The sequence below is a fragment of the Ovis aries genome, chromosome 1 (genome assembly GCF_016772045.2).
Source record: "Ovis aries strain OAR_USU_Benz2616 breed Rambouillet chromosome 1, ARS-UI_Ramb_v3.0, whole genome shotgun sequence".
Classification (NCBI taxonomy): domain Eukaryota; kingdom Metazoa; phylum Chordata; class Mammalia; order Artiodactyla; family Bovidae; genus Ovis; species Ovis aries.
In genome coordinates this window covers 111,433,669-111,457,612 of record NC_056054.1, presented here as the reverse complement: position 1 = coordinate 111,457,612, position 23,944 = coordinate 111,433,669, and the positions used below count along the sequence as shown (strand labels likewise).

Sequence of the window (23,944 nt, the reverse complement as noted above, 5' to 3'; positions counted from 1 at the left end):
GGACTTTACTTCCATCACCAGTCACATCCACAACTGGGCATTGTTTTTGGTTTGGCTCTGTCTATTCTTTCTGGAGTTATTTCTCCACTGATCTCCAGTAGCATATTGGGCACCTACCGACCTGGGGAGTTCCTCTTTCAGTGTCAAATCTTTTTGCCTTTTCATACTGTTCATGGGGTTCTCAAGGCAAGAATACTGAAGTGGTTTGCCATTCCCTTCTCCAATAGACCACATTTTGTCAGAAATCTCCACCACGACCCATCCATCTTGAGTGGCCCTACATGGCATGGCTCATAGTTTCATTGAGTTAGACAAGGCTGTGGTCCATGTAATCAGTTTGATTAGTTTTCTGGGATTGTGGTTTTCATTCTGTCTGCCCTCTGATGGATAAGGATAAGAGGCTTGTGGAAGCTTCCTGATGGGAGAGACTGACTGTGGGAGAAACTGGGTCTTGTTCAGATGGACAGGGCCATGCTCAGTAAATCTTTAATCCAATTTTCTGTTGAAGGGTGGGACTGTGTTCCCTCGCTGTTGTTTGACCTGAGACCAAACAAGGGTGATATCGTATATAAATATAGTTAGTTATTTAATTAGCTAGTAAGTTTTGGCTGTGCCAGGTCTTTGCTGGTGCTTGGGCTTTCCTCTAGTTGCAGCAAGCAGGGACTACTCTCTAGTAGTCGTAAGAAGTTGTGCAGGGCACAGGCTGCTCATTGTGGCTCTAGAGCACTGCAGGCTTCAGAAGTTGTGGCACATAAGTGCAGTAGTTGTGGCTTTGGGGCTCTAGAACAAAGGCTCAATTGTTGTGGTGTACGGGCTTAGTTGCTCCATGGCATGTGGAATCTTCCTGGATCAGGGATCAAACTCAGGTCTTCTGCACTGGCAGGCAGATTCTTTACCACTGAGCCACCAAGGAAGCCCTGATATATCTGCTTTTGAATAGGCTGTCTTTGGTTTGTCATAGCTTTCCTTCCAAGGAGCAAGTGTCTTTTAATTTCAAGGCTGCAGTCACCATATGCAATGATTTTGGGGCCCAAGAAAATAAAGTCTAGCACTGCTTCCTCTTTCCCCCTTCTGTTTGCCATGAAATGATGGGACCAGATGACATGACCTTAGCTGGGGTTTTTTTTTTGATTGAGTTTCAAGCCAACTTTTTCATTCTCCTCTTACACCTTCATCAAGAAGTTCTTTAGTTCCTCTTCATTTTCTGCCATTAAAGCAGTATCATCTGCATTTCTGAGGTTGTTGATATTTCTCCAGGTAATCTTGGTTCCTGGAGAATCAACTGGAAAAGGTCAGTTTTCATTCCAATCCCAAAGAAAGGCAATGCCAAAGAATGCTCAAACTACCACACAATCGCACTCATCTCACACGCTAGAAAAGTAATGCTCAAAATCCTCCAAGCCAGGTTTCAGCAATACGTGAACCATGAACTTCCAGATGTTCAAGTTGGTTTTAGAAAAGGCAGAGGAACCAGAGATCAAATTGCCAACATCTGCTGGATCATCGAAAAAGCAAGAGAATACCAGGAAAACATCTATTTCTGCTTTATTGACCATGCCAAAGCCTTTGACTATGTGGATCACAACAAACTGTGGAAAATTCTGAAAGAGATGGGAATACCAGACCACCTGACCTGCCTCTTGAGACACCTATATGCAGGTCAGGAAGCAACAGTTACAACTGGACATGGAACAACAGACTGGTTCTCAATAAGAAAAGGAGTATGTCAAGGCTGTATATTGTCACCCTGCTTATTTAACTTCTATGCAGAATACATCATGAGAAATGCTGGGCTAGAAGAAACACAAGCTGGAAGCAAAACTGCTGGGAGAAATATAAAAAAAACTCAGATATGCAGATGACACCACCCTTATGGCAGAAAGTGGAGAGGAACTCAAAAGCCTCTTGATGAAAGTGAAAGAGGAGAGTGAAAAAGTTGGCTTAAAGCTCGACATTCAGAAAACGAAGATCATGGCATCTGGTCCCATCACTTCATGGGAAATAGATGGGGAAACAGTGGAAACAGTGTCAGACTTTATTTTGGGGGGCTCCAAAATCACTGCAGATGATGACTGCAGTCATGAAATTAAAAGATGCTTACTCCTTGGAAGAAAAGTTATGACCAACCTAGATAGTATATTCAAAAGCAGAGACATTACTTTGCCAACAAAGATCCGTCTAGTCAGGCTATGGTTTTTCCAGTGGTCATATATGGATGTGAGAGTGGGGCTGTGAAGAAAGCTGAGCACCGAAGAATTGATGCTTTTGAACTGTGGTGTTGGAGAAGACTCTTGAGAGTCCCCTGGACTGCAAGGAAATCCAACCAGTCCATTCTAAAGGAGATCAGTCCTGGGTGTTCTTTGGAAGGACTGATGCTAAAGCTGAAACTCCATTACTTTGGCCACCTCATGCAAAGAGTTGACTCACTGGAAAAGACTCTGATGCTGGGAGGGATTGGGGGCAGGAGGAGAAGGGGACAACAGAGGATGAGATGGCTGGATGGCATCACTGACTCGATGGACATGAGTCTGAGTGAATTCCGAGAGTTGGTGATGGACAGGGAGGCCTGGTGTGCTGCAGTTCATGGGGTTGCAAAGAGTCAGACACAACTGAGCGACTGAACTGAACTGAAATGAATCTTGATTCCAGGTTGTGATTCATCCACCTCAGCATTTCACATGATATACTCTGCCTTTAAGTTAAATAAGCAGGGTGACAATATACAGCCTTGATGTGCTCCTTTACCAATTTTGAATCAGTCTGCTGTTCCATGTCCTGTTTCTTCCTGACTCACATACCGGCTTCTCAGGAGACAGGTAAAGTGGTCTAGTACTCCCATCTCTTAAAGAATTTTCCACAGTTTGTTGTGATCCACAAGAAATGAAGATCATGACATCTGGTCCCATCACTTCATGGCAAATAGCTGGGGAAACAATGGAAACATTGACAGACTATTTTCTTGGGCTCCAAAATCACTGCAGATGGTGACTGAAGCCATGAAATTAAAGGACAGTTGCTCCTTGGAAGAAAAGTTATGAGAAATCTAGAGAGCATATTAAAAAGCAGAGATATTACTTTGCCAGCAAATGTCTGGTTTATAGTCAAAGCTATGGTTTTTCCAGTAGTCATGTATGGATGTGAAAGTTGGACCATAAAGAAGGTTGAGCACTGAAGAATTGATGCTTTTGAACTGTGGTGTTGAAGAAGACGCTTGAGAGTCCCTTAGATTGCAAGGGGATCAAACCACTCAATCCTAAAACAAAATCAATCTTGAATATTCATTAGAAGGACTGATGCTGAAACTGAAGCTCCAATACTTTGGCCACCTGATGCAAAGAGCTGACTCAGAAAAGACCCTGATGCTGGGAAAGATTGACAGCAGGAGGAGAAGGGGACAACAGAGGAAGAGGCGGTTGGATGGCATCACTGACTCAATGGACATGAGTTTGAGCAAGATCTGGGAGATGGTGAAGGACAGGGAAGGCTGGTGTGCTGCAGTTCATGGGGTCACAAAGAGCTAGATACAACTAAGTGACTGAACAATACAGTCAAAGGCTTTAGCTAATCAGCGAAGCAGAAGTAGATGTTTTTCTGGAACTCCCTTGCTTTCTCCATGATTCAGTGAATGTTAGCACTCTGATCTCTGGTTCCTCTGCCTCTTGGAAATCCAGCTTGTAATCTGGAAATTCTTGGTTCACATACTACTTAAGTCTAGCTTGAAGGATTTTTGAGCATTACCTTGGTAGCATGTGAAATGAGCACAGTTGTACAGTAATTTGAACATTCTTTGGCATGGTTCCTCCATGTAGCTCAGACAGTAAAGAATCTGCCTGCAATGTGGGAGATCTGGGCTAGATCCCTGCATCAGGAAGATCCCCTGGAGAAGGGAATCCCACTCCAGTATTCTTGCCTGGAGAATTCCATGGACAGAGGAGCCTCGCGGGCTACAGTCCATGGGATCACAGAGAGTCGGACACAACTGAGAGACTAACACTTCCTTCCTTACTTGCTTCTTTGGGATTGGAATGAAAACTGACCCTTTCTAGTCTGAGAAGGCACTGGCGACCCACTCCAATACTCTCACCTGGAAAATCCCATGGATGGAGGAGTCTAGTAGATTGCAGTCCATGGAGTCGCTAAGAGTCGGTCACAACTGAGCGACTTCCCTTCCCCTTTTCCCTTTCATGCATTGGAGAAGGAAATGGCAACCCAATCCAGTGTTCTTGCCCGGAGAATCCCAGGGATGGGGGAGCCTTGTGGGCTGCCATCTATGGGGTCGCACAGAGTCAGACATGAATGAAGCAACAGCAGAGGCAGCAGCAGCAGTCCTGTAGCCACTGCTGAGTTTTCCAAATTTGCTCACACACTGAGTGCAGCACTTTAACTGTTAGGATTTTTAAATAACTCAGCTGGAATTCTGTCACCTCTACTAGCTTTGTTAATAGTAATGCTTCCTAAGGCCCACATGACTTCACACTCCATAATGCCCGGCTCTCGGTGAATGACCACACCATCATGGTTATCCAGGTCATTAAGACCTTTTTAGTGTAGTTCTTCTGTGTATTCTTGCTACCTCTTCTTAATCTCTCCTGCTTCTGCTTAGGTCCTTACCATTTATATCCTTTATTGTGTCCTTCCTTACATGAAATTTTCCCTGATATCCCCAATTTTCTTGTCTTCTCTTTCCCATCCTATTGCTTTCCTCTATTTCTTTGCATTGGCCATTGAAGAAGGTTTTCTTATCTCTCCTTACTATTCTCTGGAACTCTACATTCAGTTGGATATATCTTTCCCTTTGTCCCTTGCCTTTTGCTTCTTTTCTCAGCTCTTTGTAAAGCCTCCTCAGACAACCACTTTGCCTTCTTGAGAGGCAAATTTCTCACTGCACACACTGCACTCGGTGTGTGAGCAAATTTCTTTTTCTTTGAGATGGTTTTGGTCACTGCCTCCTGTACAGTGTTTTAAAACTCTGTCCATAGTTCTTCAGGCATTCTGTCTACCAGATCAAATCCCTTGACCATCTGGTGATGTCCATATGTAGAGTCTCTTGGGTTGTTGGATGAGGGTGAGTGCTATGACCAGGTGCTCTCTTGACAGAACTCTGTTAGCCTTTGCCCTGTTTCATTTTGTACTCCAGAGTCAAACTTGCCTGTTACTCTGTGTTTCCCTTGACTTTCTGCTTTTGCATTCCAATCCCCTATAATGAAAGGACATCATTTTTTGGTGTTAGTTTTAAAAAGTCCTGTAGGTCTTCTTTGAACCAGTCAAAGTCAGCTTCTTCAGCATCAGTGGTTGGACATATACTCGGATTACTGTGATATTGAATGGTCTGCCTTGGAAAAAAACAGAGATCATTCTGTTGTTTTTTTAGACTTTACCCAAGTACTGCATTTTGGACCCTTCTCCTGACTATATGGGCTACTCCATTTCTTCTATGGGATTCTTGCCCACAATAGTAGATATAATGGTCATCTGAACTAAATTCTCCCACTCCTGTCCATTTTAGTTCACAGATTCTTAAGATGTTGATGTTCACTCTTGCCATCTCCTATTTGACCACATCAAATTTACCTTGATTCATGGACCTAACATTCCAGGTTCCTATGCAATATCGTTTTTTACAGCTTTGGAATTTAATTTCACCACCAGACACATCTACAACTGAGCAATGTTTCCATTTTGCCCCAGCCACTTCATTCTTCCTGGATTTATTAGTAATTGCCCTCTGCTCTTCCCCAGTAGCATGTTGCATACCTTCTGACCTGGGGTTGGAGGGAGGGGCTCATCTTCCAGGGTCATATCTTTTTGCCTTTTCATATTGTTCATCAGGTTCTATCGGCAAGAATAATGGAGTGGTTTTCTGTTTCCCTGTCTAGTGGACCACGTTTTGTCAGAACTCTTCACTATGGCTCGTCCAGCTTGGGTGGCATGGCTCATAGCTTTGTTGAGTTATGCAAGCCCCTTCACAACAACAAGGCTGTGACCCATGAAGAAGGCTGTGATTTGTGTGTGAGTGCTAAGTTATGTCTGACTCTTTGTGACCCCACAGACTGTAGCCAGCCAGGCTCCTCTGTCATGGAATTTTCCATGCAAGAATGTGGAGTGGGCTGCCATTTCTGCCTCCAGGGAATCTTCCCAACCCAGGGATTGAACCAGCAACTCCTCCATCTCCTGCACTGACAGGTAGAATCATTACCACTGAGCCACCTGAGAAGCCCAAAGGGGACTACCATAGCAGTTAATATAAGCATTGAAGTACTAATACATTAAGGAAGCTTATCTGGGCCTCTCCACACTTGGTAAAACTCTTGAATTTTCTCTGTTCTATTGATCATATTGGCAAAAATTTATGGTCAGATACTTTATATTGTAAAGTGTTCCTTTAATTTCTATGGCCTCTAGTGATAAAGTCTAATCAGCTTGGCTCTTTGTAGGTCATTATAAATGTCTCTCTGGGTCATTCATGTGGTCCATTGAATTCATTTGCATAAACTCTACACATAAGACTATACCACAACATGTCATTTAAGAGACCCAAAAATGACAGACCATGTAGATGGTGCAGTTCTATAATATAAAAAATAATGAGTTTACCAAGCTATTTATTTTAAAAAAATTTAACTTTTATTTTTAAATTTTATTTATTTTCTTTTTGCCTGTGCTGGATCTTCGTTGCTGTGTGCTGGCTTTCTCTCTTTGCGACCAGTGGGGGTTACTCTCTAGTTGTGATGCAAGAGCTTCTTGATGGAGTGACTTCTCTTCCTGTGAAGTACAAGCGCTGGAATACAAGGGCTTCAGTAGTTGCCACGTGTAGGCTCAGTAGTTGTGGTGAGGGCTTAGTTGCCAGACAGCATGTGGGATCTTCCTGGGCCCATGATCAAATCCGTGTCTCCTGCACCAGCAGGCAGATCCTGCCTGCCGCTGGGCCACCTGGGAAGCCCCGACCTTTCTTACTATATTCATGAAATTTAGATCTCAACAAATCTCCTGGACTATCTTAGTGTCAAGACACTATCTTAGTGTCAAGTAAGGCATATTTGGGCCCCTGAAGCTGTCATAGAAACACAAAGCGTCTTTTAGGGTCTTGTTCTACAGAACAACAGCAGCAACACCTGGCACTGTGGACTGAATTGTGTTCTCCCCAAAACTGATATATGTTGATACTCTGACTCCTAATGTGATGGTTTTGAAGTTGGGGCCTCTTAGAGTTAACTGGGTTCAGATGAGGTCTTGAGGGTAGAAGCCCCATCGTGAGATTATTCTCTGTATAAGAACAGGAAGAGTCCAGACCTCACTACCACAGACCTATCTACCAAAGACCTCACCAGAATCTGACCACACGAGTACCTTGCTCACAGACTTTCAGCCTTAAGAACTGTGAGAAAATAAATTTCTGTTGTTTAAGCCATCCAGTCTAAGGTAATTCTGTGACAAACTGAGCTGACACTTGGGAGCTTGTTAGAACTGCTGAATTTTAGACCCTATCTCAGACTGATTGAATCAGAATCTGCATTTTTATTAAAACCTCAAGTGATTTTCATCCTTGCTACATGGCACAATTAAAGTTTGAGCAGCTCTATTTTCAGGACCTCCCTGAAGATAAAATAAAAATCATCTTAACATTTCAACTCCAGGAAGTAGGTTCTGGGGTGTCAAATTCTTCAATATTGTCCCAACCAGAAGTACCAAACCACAGACAGGTCTTTGCAAATGAAATCTCCAGGATCAGTTTTTCTTGCTTCTTTTTAAACTGGATTTCATCTTTGGGGTCAGAAGTAAAGTGTTAAGATGTAGGCAAACAGGCGGAAGACAAGTAGGTTTTCAACAACTGTTTTTTCAGCTTTATTGAAGTATAACTGACAAATAAAATGTTATATATTTAAAGTGGACAATGTGGCAATTTGACACATCTACTTTGTGAAATGATTATCACAATCGGGTTCACACCAATATGTCACATAGTTACCTTTCTTTTTTAAATGTGTGTGATGATAAAGCTTAAGATCTACTCTCTTCACAAGTTTCAAGTACACAACACACAGTCACCATGCCGTACATTAGACTCCCAGAGCTTCTCTGTCTCATAACGGAGACAACATATCTTCCAACAACAACTCTTTACTGCAGTAAAAACTATTCTAGTCAACTCGCCCTAAAGTCACACATTCTTATGAAAATAAGAACAAGCATTAACAGGAACTTGAAAGGAATCAAAACTGTAACTAAGTTAAACCGCTGTGGACTCATGCAAATGTTCAACTGTCACCCTGCTAATGGGTCACCAGACCCTCCTCTTCCGTTAGCTTTATCAGATTTCCAGACTTCATGGAAACACCTGAGGAATCCAGGCGAAATAGCACAGACTTTCTTCTGAATCACAAGTGCCTATATTATTTCTTTCATTGCTAGGTCTGTGTCTAGAACTAAGATGAGGCTTGGTTTTGCTTTGTTTTTAATAGCCTTTATTTTTCCTCTTAGTTTTATTGAGATATAATTAACACACAGCACTGTATAAGTTTAAGGTATACACCATAATGAGCTGGATAACATGTATTGAGACATGATTACCACAATAAGTTTAGACATCCTTCATCTCATGTAGATAAAAGACCAGAAAGAGAAAACCCCTTTTTTTTTCCTTGTGATGAGAACTTTTAGGATCTACTCTCTAAGCAACTTTCAAGAATACCGCCCAGCAATACGAACCATTGTCACCATGTATTAATACAGTCCCAGCACTTATTTATCTTTTAACAGAAGTTCATACCTTTTGGCCAGACTTTATTTTTCAGAGCAGTTTTAGGTTCATGGCAAGATTGAGCAGAAGGTGCATAGAGCTCTCATATGTACCCCACTCCCACATTATGTATTGCCTCCCCCATCAGAGTGGTTCATTTGTTACAACTGATGAACCTACACTGACCTCCCAAAGTCAATAGGTTACACTAGGGGGTGTTTTGTTTTAACCATAGCTTTATTTTTTATTTGACTATTCTGGGTCTTCGTTGCTGCGAGCGGGGTTTGTCTAGTTGCGGCGATTGGGGGCTACTCTCCAGTTGAAGTGCAAGGAAGGCCTTCTAACTGCAGTGACTTCTCTTGTTGCAGAGCATGGGCTCGAGGGCACTCGATTCATATGGAAAACCACCTCTGAGCAGCTATGGCAAGGAGAAGTCCCAGGCAAGATCCTGACTACCCACCAAGGTGAGCTCTAACTTCAGTGATAGATGCAGTACTTCCATTAAAAAAAAGAATGTGTCTTTTCAGCTAAGTTACGAATACTCTTTGTTATATGATGAATAAGTGGGATTATCTGAAAGCACCTTTGCTTTCAGAAAACCCCAAGAAAAAATACAATTCCATAGATTAAATGTTGCAATCTGGCCTTAAATCTGTTAATTCCTAGGGGTGGCATTAGAGAAAGAGGTTCATGAGGTTAAGTAGACTCCTCCAGGGTCCACAAAGATAGATTCAGCGAAGCCAGGAACATATCCACTCTTACCAACTTTTAGTCCCAGGCTGGGAATGTCATAGTAAAAACAAGAATAATTTCAGAGGCATGGTAAGGTAGAAACTTGGTCACAGTAAGTCAAAAACTGGCTTTGAGATGAAAACAGTATGTGAAATTAAAAGCCTAGTTACAGAAGGGACAGAGCCATGAGAACGGGGGGATATAGTTTCAAGGGAAGTTTTTAAAAATTTTTTTACATTTATTTTTGCTGTTTTGGCTGTGCTGGGTCTTTGTTGCTGCCCACGGGCTCTAGAGCACATGGGTTTCAGTAGGTGTGGCACAAAGGCTTAGTTGCATGTGGAATCTTTCCAGACCAGAGATCGAATCATGTGCCCTACATTGGCAGGATTCTTGACCGCTGAACTACCAGTGAAGTCCAGAAATTTTTTTTAACTCATTCTCACATGAGACCTGACTGAAATTTTAAAGGGAGAAGTAAATATATGATCCTTTTCACATGTCCCTATTCCCTGGTGGCTCAGTGGTAAAGAATCTGCCTGCAACATGGGAGATGCAGGAGATGGGGGTTCGATCCCTGGGTCAGGAAGATACCCTGGAGGAGGAAATGGCAACCCACTCCAGTATTCTTGCCTGGAAAATTCCATGGACACAAGAGCCAGGCGAGCTGCATGAGTCGCAAGAGTCCATGGGGTGGCACAAGAGGCAGACACAACGGAGTGAGCACACAGCACCCACGCTGGATCATTAGTTCCTCATAATTCATTATTCATTCAACACACTTTTTAATTGAACACCGACTGTACGTGAAGAACTGACACAGCTGCTAGGAATAGGAACGAAGTAGAGAAAGTCCCTCCCCTCAAGAAAGTAGTTGGTTCTTAAACAAACTACTTACATTTCTTAAAGGTAGGCTCTCTGAGCTCCTTGGAAACCTGCTAGGGCTAACCTGTGCTCTGCTTGTAAACAGGCCACACAGTCTTGCGTTGTTATCTGGCTTGTCACCTCCCTGTAGCTCAGATCTTCCTCCAGGACAAGGACAAGACTCTGGTCTTTGCATTCTCGGAGCATGGCAAAGGATGGGGCAGGGGAGAAGAGGACAAAATCTAGTAGTAAATGGGTTAACTTCACACAGGGATGTTTACATTTGTTGGTGTATTTTTAACCTTAGAAAGAATTTTCTGTGCTAAGCATTTTGGCCAAAGTCACAGAGAAGCTTGGGTCTGGGTAGAGCTGAGAGAAAGCCCCTCATCTCTCAACAATAATTCCAGGGCTTGATTACAAGTATGGTGTCAACTGAACATTCCCATTTTTTAAATAAATGACTCCTGCTGGAATATTCTTTTGTACAGTATCTGAAAGGTTAGAGAGATACTGGTAGAAATAAGGCAATCTTTAGAAACATGAGATACACTTCAGGAATGTGTCTTAGCAACATGTGAGAGGTTGTCACTATTGAATGAAATCATCAACTGTTCTCTGAAATTCCCATGAATCTCCCCAGAAAGGAATCTTTCCCTCCTCCTTATCTTGACAACCACCCCAGAGAACAGCTAAGTAGTCACGTTCCCAAGTGTTTCTCTTCTCAGAATCAGAGTTCAGAATAAGCAGCTTTCTTTTTCATTCACCCTGAGAAGGGTGAAGCAGTGACAAGCTCACACTGCCCCCTCCTGGCCCACCCACTCCCTAGCAAGGAACATATATTCACTCCTTCCTGACCTTCTCAGGCTCTTTTCACTCCTGTTTAAAAAAAAAAAAAGAGAGAGAGAGAAGAGAAAAAAAAAACAACAGAATGCCCCCACAAAAGTCAAATGCCTTTATTTTATATATAAAAAAAAAAAAAATTTGTACAGTTTTAATTCCTATGTTTAAGAAAAAAAAAAATCCCTAAAATTGCCATAATGTTTAGATCCACTGCAAACTGTAAAAACAAGCTTTTTATATATTAAAAAAAAAAGAATTTACATTTTACAACTTTCTACATGCATGCACAAGGTCTCAGCTCTGTAACCCAAAAAAAGGGGGGAAAAAAAATCTAGATCCAACAGTGGAAAATTCTACATTTACAATCTCACTTGGAAGGAACTCAAAAAGCCCCCTTCCTTGCACACACAAAAGAACAAATCACAACAATCACACACCAGGACCAACTCCATCAGCAGATGCTGCCCCGTGGGGAAGGCAGAGGAAAGAGAAGACAGACTGACAGACACCACAGAGGGGCAAAGGGAGCTCATCCAGGCCCAGGAGAGAAGGAGAGAAGCTCCAACTCTGGGAAACAGCTGTTTCAGATGAGAAGGGATCCCAATGTCTCATCACAGGTATTGCAACAGGGATGGCAAGAGGACTGAAGTGGGGAGGGGAAGTGAAAAGGAAAGGGCTGAGATGAGGGGGGTGCGGCAGGAAGGAAAAAGGAGAGGCGAGAGGGAAATAAACAAGAACAGAAATAGCACGAAGAGGAGTGTCAGAGACAGGGACCAATGGGGACAGTGGCAGAGTGGCGAGGTAGGCGCAGGACTGAGGCACAGCATCCTGGTGTGGAGGGAAGGACCACCGGCCTTCCCAGGTGGTGAAAAGGAAGGCCTGGGAGGCGTGGCGGGGATGAGCTAGGACGCCATGGGGCCGCAGGAAAGAGCACTGGAGAGATGCAGCCACAGCGTCCGCGATGACGGTATGTGGGGTGGGGGTGGCAATGGGTGGGCACACCCCCACGAGGGAAGGATGAGAAAATCCAGCCTGTGATGGGACAGACAAGAGTAGGGGATACTGGTCAGAGGGACCGAGGCAGCTACAAACCCTACCTCAGTTCACAGTATGGAGACAACTTCCTATACAGGAGAAGCAAAAGACAAACACAGCCATACACGTGACAGTTCATCCTGACATTTTAAAAAATAACAATAACAGTAATCAAAGAAGACAAAGATACCACAGTTCTGATGCAAAGGACCAAAACACTACCAGTCTCAGTCACAGCCCTTAGTGCTTAGAGGTGGGGGGGGGGGGGGGGGGGGGGGAGTGGGGAATGTCTTTTTGTTTTAGTTAAAAGGAATGAAAAAATCACAGTGATTAAAAAACATGGCAGATTCTTAAAATAAACACTCCCCCACCCCCTCATCTAGGGCAGCAACTATGATCACAAATACTTTCCCTCTCCCCACCCAACTCTTCCCCAAACCACACCACATCCCACTCCTGCCCACAACGGCAGTGACCCCAGTCACCATCCAGGCCCCGTTTTCCAGGATAGTGAGGTATTTAGAAATGTGACCCAGAAGGGATTCCTCTGAAACCACGTCTTTGAAGAGAAGAAAAAAAAAATACCTTCCCAGGACCTCCAGGACAGGATGGGTATCACTCGGGCTTACCCTCAAACTCACAGCCCCAGCCCAAGGCTGCCTTCCAGGCCCTGCCCAAGTCAGCCGTGTAACCCACCCATGTGCAGACAAGGTAAGCACTGGCTGAAGAGCCCTTCTTGAGGAAGTGGTGTGTGGACAGATGTGCTTTTCCAAAAAGGACGGCAGGACAAACAATCCCCAGGCTCCATCATGCCCAGGGTTGCCAATACAGAGAGGAAGCCTCCCCGGTAAGAGATCAATGGGGGTCTTATCCCAGGGAGCCCTCTGCAAGGCAAGAACAAATGAGTTTTCCAGGGGAGAGATGGGCCTACAAAGGGGCATTGTGAGTTACTCTGAGGACGGGCTCAGGGGACTGCTCCAGCCGGGCCACGAGGACACTCCCCGACCTGGGTGCTGGCTGGAGGTATGTGAGTACTCCTTAGTTCTATTCCCCTTGGCTAAAACTACATCATTTAGGGATGTCTGATTTCAAGGCTCAGATTTACAGTGAAATTAAGTATTAGAAGGCCAGCAACTTTTGCTCAAAATGAGAGTGAACCTCTCAAGAATTCAAATTGGGTGCAAAGACTATGGAAGCTAAATGGGGTGAGGGGCTAAGTACCCAACAAAGGCAGCAATCTTGGTCCCTCATCCCATTACAGAGGGAGACCAGAGCCCAGAAAACCAGGCAGAGAGGGAATGGGGAGGGGAGGACCCTGGCCAGCCAAGGAGAAGAGACCCCTGAGGCAAAGAAGTGGACTTAAGGCAGGGGATGAGGAGGAGCTGCTGGCTACCCCCCCAAAAAGAGATGAGGCAATAGGTCTCTGGAGCTGAGAGAAGAGACACCAAAATGGGGGGCGGCTGGTGAAGAAAAGAAAAACATTTGTCTGAGACCACTGGGGTGGGTCAGGGTCCAGCCAAGCCACTAAATCTGTACAGAAGTCTACGTGGCACCCTTCGCCAGGAAGGGGGAGACCCACCCCAGCACGGTGGGAGCAAAGGTGTGGGCAGTTCAGAGGGTAGTGTTCAGCGATGTTCACGGGGCTCTCTCCCGACCTTCCCCAAGGGGCTGCCTAGGAAAGGCCCCATGGAAGAAAGGTACTGGCCCCCAGGGCCCAGGAACTTCCCCTGCTCTGAATACGTGGATGGGGAAGAGGTTCAAAGAGCTGGAAGCAAACAACCCTGGTGGGGAGGCTCCAACTCGGGCTGTGTGGGAGGACACGGGGGGTCCCTGCTTAAGAATTCCGGGTTTGCTCAGGTGGGGTGAGCGAACGGGGGAGCAGGTCCATCTGCCACCAGGAGGCTGCGGGCAGCGCTGCCCAGGGGGTTTGGCACTGTGGCTCTCTGGAGTCAGATCTGTGCCCCCGCAGCCCAGAGAAATCCTTTGGGGAACCACTGGAGAGAACTGCTATAAGAACCTGGGTTCGAGTGGGGCTCTGCCGGGCCCTTCCAGAAGAGACTGTTGGCGGGGAAAGGAGAGGGTGAGAGGCACTGATTCCTGCAGGGCCCGGAGTGACACAAAAGTGAGGGGGTGGGGGGAGGGAGGGGGACTTCCCAGGCACCGTTGACAGCAGGATGGTCTCTCCAGGTTTGCATGGGGGTAGTAAGGATGGGGGAGGAGACGGGAGGGGGAGGGGGGTAATTCAAGTAAAAAAAAAACTAGAGCAAGAGGAAGAAGGGCTGCGGGGATGTGGCAGGGCCTGGGAGGCACGCTCCCACCGCCACCACAGGAGCCCCCCACACCTCCCAGTCCCCCTGCTCTTGCAGTCACACTGAGGTCTCAGACTGCAGCCTCATGACAAACTTGTGCGACTTGGGGTCCACAAATTCCTCGGAGAGTTTGAAGAATGGGACCTTCTTGGTGCTGACCACCAGGCTGAAGTCCTGGCGTTTCAAGAGAAAAACAATGCCATCCTTGAGCCCATTGGTTACCGGCTCCTCGCTCACAAGTGTCCACTGTTTGGCCAGCCAGCGTTCCTTGTGATACTGGATGGTTGGTCCAGCTGCCAGGTACCGCTCCAGGAAGGCCTGAGGAAGCGAGAGGGGACATCTCAGGAAATTTTCCCTCCTACCTACCCACCTCCCCTTTACCCCTCTGGGGGGTAAAGCTTCCAAAGACCACCAAGATGTCCCAAGCTCACTCTATGCATATGACCTCAGAGTGTTAGAGGAGGAAAGGGCCTGAGATCATCTGTCTGGGACCCTGGTTTATCAGTGCAGGAGCGAGATCCCACAGAGGTGGTGTGGCTCAGCAGGGTCAGGTCTGGGACTGGCTCTCCTGACCCCCACATCCCCTGCTCTTCCCAGGTACCTGCTATGACCCAGGAAAGCCCTCCCTTGTACTCCTTTCTCTCCCTTCTGCTCGAGTGGGTAGCACTCAGCAGAGCTGCACCAGCAGAAAGCTAGAGGCATCACAGTTGAAGTGCAACATCTGTAGTGACCTGTTCCCCAAAGATGGCTCAGGGGAGGCAATTCTAGGAAGCTGGCCACTGAACTGAACGGTGGAACTGGCTCAAAGAGAGCATGGAGCAAACCACGTCTGGTGGGATTTGGATCTGAAAATTCTGGAACCTCTACAGAGAGGAGAAATAGGTCTCAGTTATTTCCCAAATGGTCCCCGAATTCCCTCTTCTCAGCACCTAAGAATGCTACCCCATTCAGAGATGGAGCAGATGGAGTAGGGATGGGAGACTATAAGGAGGTAGGGACAGGAGAGGGATGGAGGATAGGGAAGGAAGTGAAAGAATCAGGGAGAGGAAGCAGAAGGGAAGGGGCCAGAGTCAGGGAGAGAGAGAGGATGCTAGGGCAGGGGGCGGACCTTGGGCGTCATGTCATGCGTGATGCAGAACTCAAGGTGCTGCAAGATGCTCTCCATGGTGTGGTAAGGCTGCTGCTTGGTCGTGCGAAGGTACTTCTGCATGGCACGGGCCATGGATGCGAAGATGGCCTGGGCTGCCTCCCGGGGGTCCATCACCTCCCTGGGGTTCTTCTGCTCCTCTTCCTGCAGCCGCTTAATGTGGGTGAAGGCCTCCTCCACTGCCACCACAAGCCTGGGGGAGACAAGGGGTGTGGACCAGGCTCCCACCTCTCATCTTCCCCCCGACTTCAGCCCTCCAGCAGCTTGAGAGAGGTCAGGCCTTTGTGCTTTGCCTGAAGCTATAGGCTCTCATCTGGACTCAAGAACCAGGCTTTGGAGGCTGTGTTTGTGCATATGAGAATGCATGTGTATGGGTGGGAGGCAGAGGGTCTTCACCCCTCTAGAAGTAGGAAACAGCTGTAGAGCTCAGTGAGCCCAGCCCGGGACCCATAGAGGACAATCCAGTGTCAAAGAGAGAGACAACTATGGATCGAACCCTAGAAAAAGCTTTCTAAATGAGCCTCCCTGAACTGCACTTCAGTGAGTGAAACATTATTAGATATAACTACATCAAAACCACACATGTCTATTCAACCGTGATAGCATGAGCAACATTAACTAACACCTGGGGTGGGCAAAGGTAAGGCAAAAAAATGTGCTACAAATCAAGAAGGAAAAGGTAAGAACACAATAGAAAATGGGCAAAGAAGTGAACAAATAATTCATAAGAGACCTGAAAGGCCGGAAAAAGATGACGCTGTTACTAGACAGTACCAAGAAAATTAAATGTTAACAGGATACTACTTATTCATCAAAATGGAAAAAAATTAGGCAAATGTGTGTGTGTGTGTGTGTTAGTCACTTAGTCGTGTCCGACTCTTTGTGACCCCATGGACTGTAGCCCGCCAGGCTCCTCCGTAGGCAAATGACTATCATCCAAATACTGGTCAGGATGTTGAAAGTATTCTCTGAGTGCTAGACAGCAATAAGATGCAACAAACCAGATATACAGACAGAGTGAGTCTCAAAAATATGTTCGTAAGATGGAAGCCGGAAAAAGCAGCCCGTTTACATTAAAAGTATAGAGACGTGCAAACAAACACCAGTACTGGGGAAACCCAGGAACCTGGGGCTTCAGGTAGCTTAGGATAGGGTTCTGGGCCAAGTACACATGCGGATCTGGGTAATTCTGCTGTATCTCTGTTTATTCTTTTGCCTCCCTGAGGGGCTCAATAAAGTTCCTTTAGAAAAGATCCCTTTGTCTTAGGTGAACCAAGGGGAAAAGTTTTCTCTTGGCTACAACCAAGGTAATGGGGAAGGAAAGGGTCCCCTGTGGTAGCAGCAGCCCAGGAGGTCCAGAGATCATGGTCAAGGCAGAAGGCAGAGGAGGCAGGGAACTTTTCCAGCTTCCTTCCCATGGCAACTGGAGACTTGTGCAATGTCACAGAAGTGGGGCTGCTGATCTTCCATCTACTGCAGCCTCGTGTAAGAACAGGATCAGATGCTGGAGAAAAGGGAACCCTCTTACACTACTGGTGGGGATGTAAAGTGATATAGCCACTGCAGAGAACTGTATGGAGATTCCTTTAAAAATTAGGAATAAAACTACCATATGATCCAACAATCCACTACTGGGTGCATACCCTGAGAAAACCATAATTCAAAAAGACACATGCACCCCAATGTTCATAGTATATACTAGTAGATACAATAACTAGGACATGGAAGCCACCTATTTGTCCATCAACAGAGATAAAGATGGGGTATGTATGTGTGTGTGTGTATGTATATACATACACACACACACACATATAATGGAATATTACTCGGCCATAAAACAGAATGAATTTGAGTCAGTTCTAGTGAGGTGGATAAACCTAGAGCCTGTTATACAGAGTGAAGTAAGTCAGAAAGAGAAAAACAAATAAAGTATATTAATGTATATATATGGAATCTAGAAACCGGTATTGATGAGTCTATCTGCAGGGAAGGAATGACGATGCAGATATAGAGAATGAACTTATGGACACACTGGAGAGAGGAAAGAGTGGGATGAACTGACATATACACACTGCCATGCATAAAACAGATAGCTGGCGAGAAAGTGCTCTATAACCCAGGAAAGCCAGCCTGGCGCTCCCTGACGACTTAGAGGGTGGGCTAGCGGGAGAGGAGGGAGGCGATATATGCACAATTACGGCTGATCTCTGCCACTCTCTGCACCTTCTGGCAGAAATCAAAAATCACTTTATGGCAGAAAGTGAAGAGGAACTAAAGAGCATCTCGATGAAGGTGAAAGAGGAGAGTGAAAAAGCTGGCTTAAAACTCAACATTCAAAAAAGTAAGATCATGGCATCCGGTCCCATCACTTCATGGGGAAACAATGAAAACAGTGACAGATTTTATTTTCTTGGGCTCCAAAATCACTGCAGATGGTAACTGCAGCCATGAAATTAAAGGACACTTGCTCCTTGGAAGTAAAGCTACGACCAACTTCAGTTCAGTTCAGTTCAGTCACTCAGTCGTGTCTGACTCTTTGCAACCCCATGAACCACAGCATGCCAGGCTTCCCTGTCCATCACCAACTCCCAGAGTCCACCCAAACCCATGTCTGTATGACCAACTTAGACAGCATATTAAAAAGCAGAAACATTACCTTCGCCAACTAAGGTCCATATAAATCAAAGCTATGGTTTTTCCAGTAGTCATGTATGGATGTGAGAGTTGAGCTATAAAGCTGAGCACTGAAGAATTGATGCTTCTCAACTGTGGTGTCAGAGAAGACTCTTGAAAGTCCCTCAAGGAGATCACACCAGTCAATCGTAAAGGAAATCAGTCCTGAATATTCACTGGAAGGACTGATGCTGAAGCTGAAACTCCAGTACACCTGAAAATCCAATACTTTGGCCACCTGACTCATTGGAAAAGACCCTGATGCTGGGAAAGATTGAAGGCAGGAGGAGAAGCAGATGACAGAGGATGAGATGGTTGGACAGCATCACCGACTCAATGGACATGAGTTTGAGCAAGCTCTGGGAGTTGGTGATGGACAGGGAAGCCTGGTGTGCTGCAGTCCATGGGGTCGCAAAGAGTCGGACACGACTGACAGACTGAACTGATGGCTGATTTGCACTGTTGTACAGCAGACACCAACACAATTTATAAAGCAATTTTCCTCCAATTAAAAGAAAACTTTTTAAAAACTAAAAAAAAAAAAGGAACAGGGTCAGGGCTACCTTCTTCCTTCAAAGCCTGGAGATCACGTGTGAGGAAGGGCAGAGTCCCAAGACCCTCCGTTCCTCCCCTGTAGAAATACCAACAGATGAAGGGCCCTGGCAAGCAGTCGACACCAAGAAAGAATCTTCAGGCATGAACAGCATTCACATAATAATGTGAACAGGAAAAAGGGAAGCATGAGGACAATGTTTAAGAATTTACCAAGATATGGGCACTAGAGCCTCATTTTTTGCAGGAAAAATGTACCATCTGCTGAGCATGCCTCCAAGATCTACTGGAAGGAGAACTGGTCCAGCCTTGGTCCCTGCCACTGCCAGGGAGGCTCACGGGCTTTAACGGTCCCTGCCCCACGGTGCAGGCAGAACTCAAAGGCCCCAACCACCCCCACCAGATCCCAGTCCCCTGGTTATCCAATAATCTTGGTATGTTTTGCAGAGGTAATGAAAGTGTCAAGTTGGCTGACTTTAAAATAAGGAGATTACCCTGCAGGTAATCTTCATCACGAGCCCTTTGAAGTGGAGTTCTCTCCAGCTGGTGGCAGCAGTCAGAGACCTGGTCTTGCTGGCCTCGAGGAAAATTGCCTATGGGTCCAGGTGACCAGGAATTGATTCTGCCAGCAACCAGTGAGCTTGGAAGGGGACCTGGGCTAAAACTAGATTTGTTCTCGCTTTCAGTTCACCTGTGCCTGACTCTCAGGACTGCAAGACAGTAAGTGTGAGCTGTTTCACAGCACCCAGTTCATAGTGACTTATTAAGGCAGCACCAGAAAACGAACGCACACATCCCATCCACATCACCATCGGTTACAGAAGCCAGGTGGCTCTCCTCTCCCCAGCCTCCCAGCAGCCCCGCAGCAGCCCCACTCCTCCCCGAGACCCACCTGGCCCTCCGCTTGCGCACCCTCCGCTCATGCTCGGCCTCCTCGTAGTAGTACTCGTTGTGGCTGTTGTCCCGCCTGCGGGCCGCCGCTGCGATCACAGCTCGGGACTGACCCGTGGAGTTGTTGGTACTGTTTTCTGTGCAGAAGCAGGAGAGAGAGTTTGGTCCCTTCAGAGCGCCGCCTTGATTCCCACTCCAGGAAGTCTGGGGCCAGCCCCCCGACATGTCCAGAGGAAGCCGTGTCCACCCCCCAGGAACACCTCCCTTTCCCAGCCCTCCTGGCCACGACGTCTGGGCGAGGCCCACAGGAAGGCCTCAAGGAGGGCGCCAGAGGGCAGGAGTCCCGCACGGGCTCCTCCCCAGTGCGGGAGGGTCGGGCCTCCGAGAGAGCGAGAGCTGAAGGGCAGACACAGCGGAGCCAGAGGAAGGGGACGCACGGTAGCATAAAGGGAAAGAGAGCAGAATCAGCAGCTAAAACCAGCCACCTGGTGTGGAGGGAGAGGACAGAACGGGAGGGGCTGGGACACAGTCTGAGGAGGGAGAAAGCACGGGAAGAAGGGTGAAAGAGAAGCGGGAGGCAGGAACTTGGGAGTCCTGCTTGGGAGGAGACCAGGAGGCCAAGGAGCAGGGCCGCTCACCCTCTCCGAGGGAATACACCTTGAAGCCAGACACTTTCTTGGCCAGGACGGACTTGGGCAGGTTGAGGAGGGCAGGGTTGTAGACAGGGAAGTCATGGTAATACTTCTCCAGGATCCACACTGCCACACGCTGGATGCTGCGGGGGAGACGGCAGGACGGGCAGGCAGAGAAGACAGACAAGGGGTGCGGGGGAGGGACACAGCAGGGCGGGTCAGCAGGGCAGGCAGAACAGAGGGCAGGGACAAGCTGCTTCCAAGAAGCCTGGCTCGGGGCCTGTGGTGTACTCACCAGACCCCTAAGCCTTCCCCAGGCCTGGGCCTGCTACTCCTTCCCTGCTGTGCTGAAGCCCAGGGGAGCGAGGGCACTGGGCCAGGATCCCCAGCCAGGGGTCACCTCCTCCCCTCCAGCATTCCCCTGAAGATTCCCTGCAGGACTAATGATAATCTAGGTGGCCGCAGCAGGGCGGGGGGGCATCCTGCCCACAATTTTGGGGGGCCGAAGAACCTTCCTCCTTATCTTTTCCCTGGGGGGCCCTTCCTCTTGCCAGCTCATCTGAGTCCCCTCAAGAGGCTGAGCCTCCAAGAGCTAGAAACGCGGTTATTCCAAAGAATCACACCTATCTCCTCTTTGGTCCATCCCTCTGTAAGATCCCCAATCTCTGTTCATCTATTCACTCCCAGCTCCTAACTCCCACCCTATCTGCTCCAGGACCCCTCAAGCAGCAAACACTATTGAAAACCTTGAATGTGCAGAGCACAGAACTGCCCACCCAGTCCTCTGAGAGCACCACCTCCGGCCCAGCCATCACACCCCGCCGCCCTGTGCCCTGCAGCCCCCTCCGCCCCCACCCCAGGCCGGGCTGCCTGTCCCCACGCGCTTGCACCTGAGATGGCCCACGTTGTAGAAGCGGCTGGCCCCGTCGGTGGAGCGCACGACCTTGAGCGTAAACTGCGGCTGGAGCTGGCGCAGCTCCAGCAGGACCACGGCCAGGTAGTGCACAAAGAGCAGGGCGTCCACCAGCGACACGGCAAACTGCACCACGCCCTGGTAGCTGCGCTCGCGGGCGTCCAGGATGCGGACACCGTAGAAGAGCCAGTAGGACACGACGAGCAGGAAGACGAGCACCATGAGCAGGGCGCGCAGCACGAAGACGCGCGGCAGAGCGGCCTTGGGCCGGCGGAAGAACAGGGCCCAACTGCCCAGCAGCAGGATGAGCAGCTTGAAGGCCACGGAGATGAAGAGGCCTTCGCAGGCCGTCCCGCACGGCTCCAGCTCCTCCCGCCACAGCAGTGGCGGCAGCAGCAGGAAAGCCAGAGGCGTGAGGAAAGAGAGCAGGGCCAGCGTAGCCCCCGCCGCCACACCCAGGTGCCGGGAGCAGTCCAGCGGGACGCTGTCTTCCATGTCCTTGGCGATGCGCGTGAGGTCATCGTGGGAGATGCTGTGCTCCGAGGTGCCCGTTACCACTGTGGTCGTCTCGCCCCAGTTGTCGTCCTACAGCCAGGGGCGGTCGGAGCAGCCGTGGTGATGGGGAAGAAGAGGAGGAGGAGGAGGCAGGGACACGGGAGAAGAGGTGAGTGGGAAGAAGACAGCAAAGCAGGGAGAGGAGAAAAGAGGGTAATCAACACACACGCAGCCATCCTAGTATTTACTGAGCTCCACTGTCAGAGGAGCCTGGCGGACTACGGTCCATGGAGTCACACAGAGTCGGACCCAACTGGGAGACTAACACTTTCCCTGCATGCCCGAATCTGGCCCCTGCAGGGATGGCACATCTGAGACCTGGGCCCTCAGAGAGCTTCATGCCGTCAGCCAACCAGGAAAAACCTGCACATGCACCCTCAGAACAGAGGGTCCAAGAGAGATGCCCAGGAGCTGCTCAGAGAGTGGGATCTGGGGTCAGACTCTCCAGGCGAAGCAGGCAGGCTCGAGCAACCCACTTGCAAGGCCAGGATGAACCATGCTGTGCTGTGCTAAGGTGCTTCAGCCGTGTCCAGCTCTTTGCGACCCTATGGACTGTAGCCCATCAGGCTCCTCTGTCCATGGGGTTCTCCAGGCAAGATTACTAGAATGGGTTGCCATGCCCTCCTTCGGGGAATCTTCCCAACCTAGGGATCAAACCTGAGTCTCTTACATCTCCTGCATTGGCAGGTGGGTTCTTCACCGCTAGCATTACCTGGGAAGTCCAAGGCCAGGTAGGCAGTAGGTACCTGTCCTCGGAGCATGGAGGGCCACTCGAGGATCTGGTTAAGGGAATGAGCTGACCAAGGCAGCATGGGGCAGAGGAGAGGACACCGAGAGGGGATGGGGAGGTGAGAGACTAGCGCAGGGCATGCGAGACACAGTGCAGACTCAGGGCCACTCCGGGTCGCTGGTCTGCCTGGCTGACTCTTCTGGCCCATCTGAATGCCCACCACATGGGCATTTCCCAAGGAAAGGGGAGTCTGAACGGAAGGCAGAAAGTGGAGGCACTGCCTTCTCAGCTCAGGAAACCCGTGAGTAACCACAACCACTATACCTACACGTGTGCTCCAAGTTTCAAGAGCCTGGGCACACGCCCCAACAGAAGAGCTGATCAGGCTCACTTCAAGAACTCAGGAGGCCAGGTCTCTGGGAGAAGACGGGATTGGGAAAGAGGGAGAAAGATCATTTCCCTTAGGTACTTCCTGGGGCTTCCAAGCCCCAGGAATCCCCAGAGTCTCATGCCTCGTGAGATCTCCAGCTCCCTAAGATGCTCCTAAGGAGGAGGAATGATACATAGACCACCTCAGTCATCCCAAATCCTGCCTCTTCCCTCTTCTAGCACTGGGTGCTGCCTCCTGCCCTCCCTGCCAGGGGCACACAGAGGGCCAGAGAGGCCAGAGCAGGAGCAACCAGCCGAAAACCCCCTCCCATCTCCCCAAGCTCACTTCCTCCCCTTTCTCCATCAACTCCTCCCTCTGACCAGCAGGTGCTATTCTACAGTCAGACACCAGAGGGCACCAGAGTGCCCAGGGGAAACTTGGGGCTGCCACACCTCCAGCCCCCACCCACCACCGTCCTCCCACTCCACACTCCCAGCCCCCTAACTGGCTGGCATGAGCCCAGAGAAGAGGCAATTCCCATTACACAGCCCAGGTCACATGGGCCATAAAAGATGAAGGAGGCTGCTGCTTCCAAAGGGATCTCTGAATTCTACCAAGATTCTACAGAATTCTACTAAGATGAAGTCCTACCTTGGAACCCTTAACAGGGGTATGACCCAAAATGCCCTCCTTTCTCTGTCGAAAGAGGCCAGGTTTCCAGTCCCTTCCCCTTTTGGATGGACCTCCAGCTTCTCCAGAGATCCGAGTGGAAACACCTGGTCCAGACCTCAGCCCCTGACGCTCACCCGCTCATCCCCTCTCGTGGACTCATTGTCCAGCAGGGGCTCCCCTGGAGCCTGGATCGTCACCGACTTGTCCCCCCGGCTCCCGTCTCGGCTCTTAGAGCGGTGTCGGTCCCGGCGGTCCCTGCAGCAGAAGGCCAGGGGAACGGGCACGGAAGGTCAAG

The 23,944-nt window shown here is 48.4% G+C and overlaps 1 protein-coding gene across 3 annotated transcripts in view; it reads right to left on the bottom strand.

Annotated features, from left to right (window-relative positions):
• Positions 1 to 11,268: 11,268 nt before the first annotated feature.
• Positions 11,269 to 23,944, bottom strand: part of VANGL2 (VANGL planar cell polarity protein 2) — a 28,202-nt gene continuing 15,526 nt past the window's right edge. For all 3 annotated transcript variants that reach the window (XM_027977083.3, XM_042256530.2, XM_042256522.2), the window contains exons 3-8: positions 23,784 to 23,904; positions 21,300 to 21,907; positions 20,416 to 20,552; positions 19,779 to 19,914; positions 15,623 to 15,854; positions 11,269 to 14,832 (exon numbers count right to left, since the gene is read on the bottom strand). In XM_027977083.3, coding sequence (XP_027832884.1) covers positions 14,572 to 14,832; positions 15,623 to 15,854; positions 19,779 to 19,914; positions 20,416 to 20,552; positions 21,300 to 21,907; positions 23,784 to 23,904 — 1,495 coding nt within the window. In that variant the 3' untranslated portion in view covers positions 11,269 to 14,571. The remainder of the gene's footprint in view (positions 14,833 to 15,622; positions 15,855 to 19,778; positions 19,915 to 20,415; positions 20,553 to 21,299; positions 21,908 to 23,783; positions 23,905 to 23,944) is intronic.